The sequence below is a fragment of the Zingiber officinale genome, chromosome 9B (assembly GCF_018446385.1).
Source record: "Zingiber officinale cultivar Zhangliang chromosome 9B, Zo_v1.1, whole genome shotgun sequence".
Classification (NCBI taxonomy): Eukaryota; Viridiplantae; Streptophyta; class Magnoliopsida; order Zingiberales; family Zingiberaceae; genus Zingiber; species Zingiber officinale.
The window spans coordinates 118,439,583-118,452,391 of record NC_056003.1 but is presented as its reverse complement, the minus strand read 5'-3'; the positions used below and the strand labels follow the sequence as shown (position 1 = coordinate 118,452,391).

Here is a 12,809-nt window from a genome sequence, read left to right as displayed (position 1 = left end):
GTATTAGTATTCCTTATTAGTACCTGTCTGGTTGTTGTAACATATATATATGTGATGGGTTGGCCACTGATCTTGATTCACCTTAATAGAGATTAAGGATTATAGGCTTTGGTGATTTTACATATTATACCCACAGTAGTTTTAGTTTCTGTTACGAATAGTTGGTTAGAAGATTGAGGCACATACCAGCCTCTGTTATTATTAGCTGGGTAGTGGATAGATTCTATAGATGGACAACTTGAATCATCTGGATTTGGAGTATAAAGGGTAGGTTATATAGAAAGACCAAAACAATTATACATGACATATTTAAAAATGATCATGTTGGATGACTTCCATTGTAGGATGACTATTTTATAAGAACTAATTGAGGCTAAGGTGAATATTAAAAGAACCTTGGATTGGCGTGTAAATGTTGTGCCTAAAGAATTAGTCAAGGCTATGTTTGAGGATGAGTTATGCAGATTTGAAATTAAATTTTTGATTAAAGATAATTGTACACCATAGATAATAGTGTAATCATGTAGTCTTGGTGATGTTGTATCTTACTGAACCTTAGCTACCATTGTAGTATTGATGACTTCCAATAATTTGCATATAAGTGGAGTAGACCAAGCTTGGAGATGGAAACATTGCCCATTTCATTTTGAAGCAATTGGACGTGGATGAGTAAATTGGATTCTCTTTATAAAATGAGGGCCAGTGTCTTGGGTTATTAAAAGTTGAGAATTTTCTAAGTCCTTATTACAATAATTATGTCTCATACAGAGAAATTGCATTTGAATTTCACCTAGACCAACACGCTGAGTTTGATACTGCACTTCACATCAATAGAAGTGGAGATAAGGAAAAGGATAAGTAATTCAATACAACAATTGGATAAATGGGGACACTAAAGCTACACATTGACCTACCCAATTTGGTTTTGATTAGCTGGCACAAGGGTTGCTATCTGGTTGACAATTGATGTAGTTATTGCACCTTAGAAGAACAGAGCAAGAGTAGCAAAGGAATAGAATTATTGAATTCTACTGCTGAGCAGAACCGAGCACTGAAGTAACGTTCCAAGTGGAGCACTTAGTCTTCTATTGCCGTTAGGTGTTCCAACCTCTTCAGGCTCGCAATGGATATTGTTAGATAAGATATTGTGATATATTGTTATTTTCTGATGATTAGATTGTTTTATTTTGGATTATATTTGATTTATGGGGTACACTTGTGTCTATTAGGCTTAATTGGAAGTATTAAGTGATTATACTCATTTGGTATGTGTTGTGAGAATTATTGGAGGTGTATTGTCGATTATACCTACGTTGGTTTTTGCACACGTGTTCGGTATGTATTGTTGGAGGTATCATACTGAATATATACCTGAGTTGTGTGTATGTTTGGTGTATAATAAATGGAGGATTTCTTGTGGTAGAGCGTTGCTCCCACATATGTGGTGTTTCGTGTGATGGAGCATTGCTCTCGCACTAGAGGATCTATTCTTTGGTGATTATATATCGTTGGTGATCAGATCTGTTTATTGTTGAGGATGTTATGGTTAGGAATGTCTGTGATACGGATACTATGTGTTTTGGTTTTACCATTAGTGCTTGCGGTGCCCTAGATGTTATCATGGACTCGATGATTTGGGTATCCCTAGAATGTTTGGATCGATTTCCATTGTCTTTGTTGACGATGTTGTGATCTATTTCGGATCCGCGGTGAGTCACGTACACCACCTTTGCTTAGATCTAGGAATGTTTCGACGAGAACATCAATATGTGATGATCAGTAGTGCTTATTTGGATTGTCTTATGTGATGATGATTAGGACACGCGGTCACCAGTAGGAGTATACCGTGGTTCCACAGGAGATCGAGGTTGTTACCGTTGGGAGTAGACGGAGTCGATATAAGAGGCTCGCAACTTCCTTTGTTTGGCTCGATATTTCCGGAGATACGTTGAGGGTTTCTCACGGATTGCTATGCTACTTACACGCCTGATCAGGAAAGGCGTGAAGTTCACTTGGACTGAGGTTTGCAAGACCAGCTTTTAGGAGCTGAAGCGGAGTTTAGTGTCGGCTCCGATTTTTGGTTTTACCTTCTAGAGAGGACGAATTCGTGCTCTATACCGACGCATCTCTACTGGGTTTGGACGCTGTTTTGATGCAGCACGATAGAGTAGTCTCCTATGCTTTTCGTCGGTTGAAGAAGCATGAGAAGAACTACCCTGTACATGATCTGAAGCTTGTCGCCATTATTTTTGCCATGAAGATTTGGCGACATTATTTATATGACGTTACATTTGAGATTCTCACTGACCATAAGAGTCTCAAATATCTGTTTTACTTAGAAGGAACCAAATCTCAGATAGAGGAGGTGGATGAAGTTCCTGAAGGATTTTGATTGTACCATTAGCTATCACACATGGGGAAAAGCTAAAGTGGTTGCCGATGCACTTAGCAGGAAGTCCAGAGGGACTTTAGCGTGCCACCGAGTTGTGGTCACAGACTTGATTCAAGGTTTCTCCGAGTTGGGCCTTGAGGGGTAAGGGACGGACAGAGCAGGGTATTCTGGTTACCATGGTTGTTCAGTCGTCGATCAGGACGAGGATCCGAGAGCCCTAGGCTGTTGATCAGTATTTGCAGTTTATTTGCAGTCAGATAGCTTCCGGGCAGTAGACCGAGTTCACACGAGACGAGGAGGGTATTATATACTTTCGAGGCAGATTATGCGTACCCCAGTCTTATCTGGTCTTGCAGGAGCTACTTCATGAGACTCATCGCTCTCGATTTGCGATCCATTCAGGTGGAACCGCATGTACCGAGATTTGAGGCGTTCCTATTGGCAGAACAGTGTGAAGGAAGACATCGCAGATTTTGTAGCAAGATGTCTTGTCTGTTAGAAGGTGAAGGATGAGCACCAGATACCTGCCGGATTGTTTCAGCGGATTTTTATTTCCTGAGTGGAAATGAGAACATAATACTAAGGACTTTGTGGTGAGTTTGTCGAGGACATGACGAGACCAAGACGCGATTTGGGTAATTGTTGATCAATTAACCAAATCCGCGCACTTTTTAGCGATCCGGAAGACTGATTTCCTGGATCGATTGGTAGATCTGTTTTGCCGGGAGATCATCAGATCACATGGTGTCCCGTTGACTATTATTTCGGATAGAGGCCCCTGTTTCACGTCTCGTTTCTGGCAGAGTCTGCGACATGCCTTGGGCACTCAGCTCTGATTTAGTACAGTTTCCATCCGCAAACAGATGGACAGTCAGAGCGGACCTTTCAGACTCTAGAGGACTTGCTGAGATTGTGTGTATTGGATTTTGGAGGTAGTTGGAAGGACCATCTGCCATTGGTAGAGTTCGCCTACAACAACAGCTTATATTCGCCTGTCAGATGGCACCGTTTGAGGCGTTGTATGGTAGACCTTGTCGGACACCACCCTCTGGATGAGGTTGGGGAGACTCAGTTGTTGGGACCTCATATAGCTCAGCATGAGGCAGAATTGGTCCGTACTATTAGACAGAGAGTGTCAGAGGCACAGGACTGCCAGAAGAGAGTTATGCTGACCGGAGTTGGAGACTCTTAGAGTTCTCCATTTGCGACCATGTATTTCTGCAAGTTTCACCCACGGAAGGGGTGAAGAGATTTGGCATCAGAGGTAAGCTAGCTCCGCGGTACATTGACCCTTTCGAGATCCTGGAGAGGATTGGAGCAGTAGCTTATAGGCGGCACTACCACCGTCCCTGTCAGGCGTGCACTATATATTCCACGTATCTATGTTGAGGGGATATGTACCCGACCTGACGCATGTGCTGACAGATATCTCAGTTCCTGTTCAGCCTGACATCACTTATGAGGAGATTCCGGTACGGATTCTGGACCGGAAAGAGCGTCAGTTGTGGAACAAGACTATCCGGCTGGTTAAAGTCGGATGGCAACATCATTCGGACGAGGAGGCTATTTGGGAGCTCGAGGATACTATCCGAGCTCGATATTCCCACCTTTTCACTTGAGATATGTAAGTTATGGTTCCATTCAGCATTTATACTGTTTAGCGTTTGCTAGTACTTGCTGATGGTAGATAACGAAATTTGGGGACCAAATTTTTATTAGTGGGGGAGAATGTAAAATACCGGAAAAATGACGAATAAGGATAAGAGAATTTTCTGGAATTTTTAGAAATTTTTCTGGAATTTTTCGGAGCTCGTATGAGTCAGGTTACGGGGTTAAAACGTGATCCGGAAAAGCCTGTTTAGGCTACCTCACTGAACGAGGAAAAGTTTTATTTCTTTCCCTATTTTTATTTTCTTTTTATTCTTCTTCCCCGCAGAACTACTCCCCGACAGTTTCATTTCTACCCTTATTTCTTCCCCTTTTCTCCCGACGTCGATCCCACCCTTTCCTCTTTCTCTCGGCGCCGACCACCATGAGTTCACCGCCAACAGCAGCCCTTCCCTCTGCCGTTGCCTCGTCGCCGCAGAGATCTCAGTCTACCGCCGGCCTCTCCTTCTCTTCCGCCGGCCACTGGAATCCAGCGCCGCTGCTATGCCCTAAGTCCTCGTACTCCACTGCCGCCGCCGATCGATCAGCACAGCTCAGAGCCGCCGGCCACAGGAACCCTAATGTCAACTCCTCCCTCTCCTCTTCTGGTCGCAGGCATTTGGAGATCGCCGGGAATCTAGCATCCGAGTCTTCTTCTTGTGGTGTTGCCCTAGATCGACGCCCAACATGAGAGGTACATTTTCGTGCCCTAGCTTCTGTCCACTCTCCGACACCACCAGTGAGACGCTCCAACACCTGCATCTTCGCCGGGTGTTGTGGTCGCCGGAGAAGGATCGACGCTAGAACTACTTCCTCATGATCTGATTTGTAAGTGCTAGGTGGGTGGTTTTCAGCAAATATGATCCATTTAGTAGCATTATGGACCTGTTGAATACCGATAAACAAGTGATGATTTTAGGTATTTGGTTTTGGAAGACAACAGTTATCTTCGAGTGAGTCAACAACGAAGTCGACTGGATTTGGGTGAGTTCTTATGAATTGATCTAGATTAAGTTGTTGTGATTGACTATGCTTTATAGCAACTCCTAATTGGATTGGATTAGTTGATTCAGAGTTATTATGTTAGCAGGACTTGGATTCGGGACGAGGGTCTCGACAAGAGATTAGTTTGACACGATCTACATCTAAAGGCGGGTACCTCTTGACTTATCTTTTATGATATTGTCTTTGGATATGCATAGTATTTTATAACTACAAGCAATGAACATGTTTGTCTTTGGTATGTCACTGTTTGATATCCATAGTATGTTAGGTTTATCGCCTGTGACGTATCCGTGCTTATATCATGTGATTTATTGTCATGAGTACTGTATTACCATGAGTATCTTAGTTTCTAGAATAAGTGACAGACTATGTTTTACTGAGGTTAGGACTAGGTTCTGGATTTTTGGTTTCAGTCATGTGTATCGAGATTATCTTATACTTAGGTTTTATGCCATGACTGGCTTGTGTACCTCTATTTGTATATCATATATGATTCGTGTACCTAGACCTTGATTCTTGATATCTGCATATTGTTGGTACATAGGTTATGGAAGGAGATATATTTAGGATCTAGGTTGCTATACCATAGAGGACTTGTATGCCCTAGATCCGTGGATTGACCTACTGATATTGTGGTACCCATATTATGTATATATGGATTTTTCTATGCTGATCAGGATAATCCATACTTATTATATTCAGGACATAGGTTTTTGATATTCTATCTGACCTGTGTATTCTATATTTTGGTATGTGACCATCGCTTTTACAGTACCCATTTTGTATATATGGATATGGTTATGTTGATCAGTTTTTGTTATGCATAGTGACATGCATCATGATTGCATGCTGTGCGATTGTCGGCTCCACTATGGTTGAGTCCATCGCCAGTTACATGTACTTCACACACCCCCACTCATGGTTTAGTGGTATATCAGGCAGGTGTGTGGCGGTTCTGCTGTTTGGCTCCGTTGGTCATATGACCCAGCGTGGTAGCCGGCAGACAGTTCCGCTCTGTTTGGCTCCGCTGGCATTTAGTGTAGCAGCGTAGTAGCCGGCAGACGGTGGACTCTGTTTGGCTCCGTTGGTCAGGTGACTCAGCGTGGTAGCCGGCAGAGATACCTCCCCGTCATCGTGTACCGGGAGTTGAGAGCATTGAGCTCCCCCATTTATGATTTGGGGTCACAGGACAGGAGTACTCCGACAGCATCCCATCCACTCGGTCACTCATCAGGAGCAGTGACGACAGAGTGCATGGTTGTCATAGCCCTACCCACTCGGTCTCGCCATTTGTGTGTGAGAGGACTGACTAGCGTCAGGGGTGACCAGGACGCATCATTAGCATCATATGCATTGATGTATTTATATTATTGTGATTGTGTTTGCTGCATTTGGTTGCTGCATTTTGGTTGGATGCATACCTTTGACCTGCATACAGGATTATTGACACTTTCGGTTTGATGACCCTTTTGTCTGGATAGGAGTTCCTGGTCAGTACAGCTTCCTCAGTTACCTTTCAGTTTTGCATATTCCCTATATATGATTAGGAAGCTGTATTCCATGTTTGTTGCTGTTAGATATATCTTACTACTCATGTCCATTGGTATTCGCTGAGTTGTTGAACTCACCCCCATTGACACTATCTTTTTCAGGTACCAGGTTATTTATGGTGTCGCTTGGAGCATCCTATCTGCTGGTCCCCACGTCACATCAGAAGACTTATCGGTTTCACGTATGTTTTGTTTGTTTTATGTATTAGTTTGTTAGCTCTGTACTTCGGTTTTATTTTTGGAGTGTTGATGTTGTTATGTGGTATTTTGTATTTGTTGTTGGTTGTGTAAGTCTAGCCGGCTAGCAGTTTTGTGTTTGGTTGTATTTGGTTTCTATCAGTTTTTGTTGTGTTTTGGTTTTGGTACAGCCGAGTGGGCTGCTTTACTTTTAACTGCGTGGTTATGTCAGCCAGAGGCTGAATTTGATATTAACTGCGTGGTGTTTGTTTTCTTTTATTGTTATGATTCCAGCCGCATGTGGCTGAGGTATATTATGCCTGTAGAAGTGCTCCAGATTGTCACCCGTACAGGGGAGGTGCTGCCGAAATTTCTTCGGACAGAGACTCCTCTGGGGCGTGACAATTAAAAAATATAAATTAATAAAAATAGTCAAAAAAAAATGATGAGAGTCTTCCCAAAGGCCCTAAATAATATTTTTCGGATTCAAAATTTGGTCGATTAATAGATTTAAGTCCATGATTTGCGATTGAAAAAAAAACACTATCTACATCAAAAGTGATGACTCATTAAAATTAAGATCGTTGGTCCTGCATCATCCTCTCCCCCTAAATTCTCCTCGTTGAGTGCGTATTCTAATGCTCCGCTCGGTATTTACTTCAAACATTTTCTCCAAAACAAAGGCAATATGTGCCCCCAAAACTAGGTGCCAATATTTTCAATTTTTTTTAAGACAACTAAAGTATTCAAACAGTCAGTTTATATTTTTGAGTTACAACAACTATTTGATCAGTCAACATTCACAAGTTTATTCTTATAATTTTTTTTTAAAAAAAAGCAAGAAAGGGGGGCAAACTCACCCTAGCTAATCTAGCAAAAATAGAGTTTGCAAAGACAGACACAGCATAATTAAATGATCCGGTGAACTAAGACAGTTATAAATGCACTTGTTTAACCTTTTTTCAAGGAAATGACAATGATACCTGGTAATATGCATTACTATGTTGAAAGATGGCGCATGTACTTCATAGAGTGCTCCAGTATTTATAGGCGGATGGCTCGGGTTATTTTTTTTTACATCCATTCAGGCTCAGCAGGTTCCCTGCATTAACAACCAGACAGAAGAAATGAGTTACATTGCACTTGTAGGAAGTTTGTTAAAATAGCATCTGAAGATTTGACAACTTTGATAGCAGAAATAACCGTTGCTATCAAATAATGAAAGATCAATCTCCTTGTAGCTTTTAAATAGTATCATTACTCTACTGAAGAAAATAAATACTATCGTGATTTTACCTCCACCACCAAGTGTCTTAGTGATGATGGAATAAGCCATGACTTCTTAATCTCTGCCAAGTGTCTTACCAACTGCTGCTCCAGTGCCCGATCACAGCCTTCAAATTCTAGATCTGTGAGGGAAGGAGGTAACCCCTTCTCTGGCAGAGACTGAATTTGTGGGCAATTATGTATCCTCAAAACCTGAAGGGACTTAAGGGTGTATAACTTTGTTGGCAGGGATTGTAGATTCTTGCAATCAGAGAAACAAAAGGAATGGAGAGATGTCAAGCTTTGCAGTGACTCCTGATCTTCCCCCTCAAACATCACCGCTTCACGAGAGGATGAGATTGTAAGTTCACTGACAGATGATAATGAATTTTTTATGAGAGGTTGATTCATAAACGCTGTGTCATCAATCTCTAACTCCCACACTGGCAATTTCTCTGTTTGTGGAAGTAGAAGCTTAGGACATCCTTTAATCTTCAAGACCTCCAGATTTTTTATTGGTAGCCCTTCTACTGATCTCAACTCATTGCAGTTCTGGATTTCTATACGAATCAATCTAAGCGATGGTTCTACTGGCAAAGAAACTAGATTGGGACATTTGCTTATCAACAAGACAGCTAACGAGGTCAGGTTATGCAGGAAGCCAAGCAGTGATTGGGATAGATTTCCACAATCAGACAAACATAGTTCTTTAATTGATGGCGGGAGCTGGAAATCAATGTACTCATCTGGTGTGCTCATGCCCATGAGCTTCGGGCACTCTTTTATTGACAACGACCATAAAGAGTTGAGTTCTTTCAACCTTTTGACCGGCACCCACGACAATTGTTCACAGTTTTCTATACGAATCCGCTGCAGATGGTGTGGTAGTAACCCTTGTTCTAGACTTGTCAAATTTGGACAATTCTGAATGGACAAATACGTAAGAGATGCAGAATTAGTTATCCTGCTACATTCATCAATTGCTTTCCAGAATCTTGGACAATCTACCAGCCCAACGTTATTTAATTTTACATGTTGAATTGAAGGAGGAAGGGGAGGTAACATCTGCAGCTTTTGGCAATTTGAAATATCAAGATCCTCCAAACAGGGAAATAGATTTCTATCATCGGAGCCGTAGAACTCTTCCCATGCCGGCATTTCTGTGAAACGGAGAGTACGTAGTCTAGGAAAGCAACTGCCTTCTTTTGTCCTGGCAAAGAATTTATTGCCTAGCATTTTCACTCCCGGCAAACTCTTAATGCTAATAACCGTCAGACATGGAAGTTGTCCAAGATTTGGGAGATCCTCCAACATGGTAATGCCCTCTAGTACCAAACTTTCTAGTTGGGAGAAGAACTTGCAGACTATTGGATCGAACAAATTGTGTAAATTTTGGGTGTGGACTGGAATTTTCACAAGGGAGAGGGACTTTAACTGTGATAGTTGTCCAATAACCGATAAATCGTTCCACCTTTTACAATTTTCAAGATGGAAAGCTTCCAATCTAGAATATACTTGTCCGTGTAGCCAATTGGGAGGTCTAGCACCATTGTATCCTCTGATTGTCAGACTTTGTATGTTGTGATGTGGCTGGAGACCTTCAAGCACCTGCTCAGAGATGTGCAAATTAACATCTGAATCGGATTCTTGCATAGATGTCCATTCTAGTTCCAACTCATTGAGGTGTTCTTTACTCTTCAAACTAGCAATATTTGCTTCATCTTTGTTCTCCACATTCTCAAGATTAGTTATACGTAGTTTTCCCCGGAGCTGTTTCAAACCGTTTAATTCAGGAAGTTTGTGTCCATTATCCTTTGTCACTTTGAAAGCAGCCAAATTCTGAAGAGAAGTAAGCTTCCCGACCTCTGTTATCTCGGAAATAAACTTATTTTCTACATCAAGTTTCCTCAAGTTGATCAACTTCATCATGCCATGCGGGAGACTTTCTAAGTTATAACAATAGTTTAATTTCAATGTCTGCAGATTGTACAAGTCGCATAATGACTCAGGCAACCGTCGAATGTCATAATTTCCGGATAAGTCAAGATAGCGGAGATGTATCAACTTGCCAATACTATCAGGTAGTTCTTCCAAAGAACAATTATTCAGGGCAAGTACATGAATATTTTTTAATTTTTCCAAAATACCACAATCAAAATTAAAACTCTTGCTACTTAATCTTACTGACAACATCATTGTCCGTAATTTATCATAATGAGAAAATTCTGTTAAAACTCTTGTCTGCATACCTTCTTCCTCTTCGTGCATTGAAAGATGACGAATGTTGTTAGAAATGTCATGGGACTTGTCTTTTTCAATCCTGTGAAACTCTCCCATAGATATGAGTTCTGCAAGATCATGTATGAGGTCATGCATTATAAAGACTCCATCCTTTGACTTTTGAATGAATGACCTGTTAACTAACTCATGAAAGTAGTTGCTTCCTAGCTCCTCCATTCTGGTACTTCCTTGAGGCACTATAAATCCTTCTGCTATCCAAATACCGATCAACTCAAATTCAGAAAACTTGTAATCTTTAGGAAACAAGGAGCAAAATGCAAAGCATTGCTTAAGATGAGGAGGGAGATGTTGATAGCTCAGTTGTAGCACTGGCATAATCCCATTTTCTTCTTGGGGAAGCTGCCATATTTCACTATCTAAAATGCTTTCCCAGTATTGCTCATCCAATTTCATGCTCAACAACCCTCCTAGAGTCTTTGCTGCAAGCGGCAATCCCTTGAGCTTGCAAGTCATCTTCTTCGCCATGGCTTCCATATGAGGATGAAGAAATCCACTATTTGAACAACCAAATGCACATTTCTTGAAAAATTCCCAGAAGCTTTCCTCATCGAGACCTTCTAGATGAATGGGATCCACATCACCAATCATGTCAGCAATCTTCCTAGAGCGAGTTGTTACCAATATCTTGCTGCCAGGCTTTCCATACCTCAATGGTGCACAGAGGCTCTCCCATTTGTGCCTGTCCTCGTTCCACACATCGTCCAATACAAGAAGAAATCTCTCTGGCGTGATCTTCTCCTTGAGATCCACTTGAAGAGCAGCGAAACTCGTGAGATCACACTTCTTCTTGGTTGCATACTCTATAATCTCTCTGGTCAGCCTATCTGTGTAGAAATTTTCAGAAACACAGACCCAAATTCTGAGCTTAAAGTATTCTTCCACGCTACTGTCATTGAAGACTTCCTGAGCCAGAGTGGTCTTCCCAATCCCTCCCATACCATAAATAGACAAAACAGACACTCCACTTTGGCCAAATTCAGATACAACTTCTGGTTTCAACAACAAATCTTTGAGTTCTTGTAGCTCTTTGTCTCTGCCAAACAAATGAGGTTCGGTCGAAAGGGAGCTCGTTTGCCGGCTCGCTGAGGACACCAATTGTTTCTTTCCTCTATCATCTTCTGCGCTTAGCGAACTGTAAATTTTCTCAAGAGCAACTGAGTTGTCATCTAGCCTCCCCTTTATTTTCCTGATCTTCTGCACATCATCATCATCTCCTTTTCTGAAAAGACCACTGGTATAACTAGAAAATGAAATTTTTGTCCTTTTGGTTGGAGGGGGAGTAGAGTAGGAGGAAGATGATGGTCGGTTACCAGCCTCATCTCCTTGCTGCTCGATCTGCTGCTCCAGAATTCTGTATTGGAATTCATCCAATAAGTCATCAGCATCATAAGCAGCATTCTTGAGGCGTATCAGGAGCTCCTTCAATCTCTGCTGCAGGACCTCATCGTTGATCCGTAAGCACTCGACGGTGCTGATGGTCAACCTAGCGTGATCGAGAGAATCCTTAAGCTTCTCGAGGTCATCTTCAACTCCATGCTGCTCACCGAACTGTTGAACAGCGCGATCGACGGCCTTCCCGACCAAGGCGCCCACGAAGCTCTCAGCGAGCCATCCCAAGGCCGTCAGCGCGAACCATCTCCCCGAGGTCATTTCTAGCTGTTTGATGCTTTCTCTTCCTTGGGAAACAAAGAAGAGACGTTGACAAACAAAGCGTGAGAAAACAATGGAGTGCAAAGACTTTATTGTCGACCCTGATGCCCCCTAGAAGTCGAGATATTCTGTTCACCCTACAAATTGTATTTGTCCTGGTGTGGCTGTTGATGGTAAATGTGCCGATATTAATCTACACCATGGATTGAAGCATACTTGCCTTGACCTTGGCCTTTTGATCTGGTCATCTGGAGGTTTGTTTAATTGTTTGGGTAACAACTTTAAGATGAAGAATCAGATAAGTTGTTAAACATGTTCATTAGAAAAACAAAACAAAACGAAGTGGAGAGGAAAGTACAATTATTGGAGCAAAATAATATAATCAATATGTGGCATGTACTCCTCCATCTTTTCCATGTCCTATATGGAGAATCACATAAGTTTTTAAACATTTTCACTAGAATACAAAACAAAATAAAACAAAACAAAACAAAGGGGTAAAGTGGAGAGAAATTATTAGAGCAAAATGATATAATTATGGTAAAAGGAGATTTGCTTATCTCCCGCGTCTTCGCTAGTTCATCTTTAGATAAATATGGAAGAAATAAATCACAAGTGACTATTAATCTTGGACAGTTGAATAGTCCATAGGAGAGGACAGACACCTGGCTACTAGGCAGAATTTGACTCTCAGATCTCATGATGACAATACCATCATGTGCTAGTCAACTGTCCATCCCGAAGAGCGAGGAAAGTATAATAGAGCATGAGGAAGGGGAGAGGAAAGTACAATTATTAGAGTAAAATGATCAATATGTGGC

The 12,809-nt window shown here is 41.6% G+C and overlaps 1 protein-coding gene across 1 annotated transcript in view; it reads right to left on the bottom strand.

Annotated features, from left to right (window-relative positions):
• LOC122023977 (putative disease resistance protein RGA1) overlaps positions 1-12,064 on the bottom strand; it is a 33,212-nt gene extending 21,148 nt beyond the window's left edge. Inside the window, exons 1-2 of the mRNA XM_042582445.1 lie at positions 8,068-12,064; positions 7,755-7,873 (exon numbers count right to left, since the gene is read on the bottom strand). Coding sequence (XP_042438379.1) covers positions 7,862-7,873; positions 8,068-11,988 — 3,933 coding nt within the window. The 5' untranslated portion in view covers positions 11,989-12,064 and the 3' untranslated portion in view covers positions 7,755-7,861. The remainder of the gene's footprint in view (positions 1-7,754; positions 7,874-8,067) is intronic.
• Between the last annotated feature and the right edge of the window lie 745 nt (positions 12,065-12,809).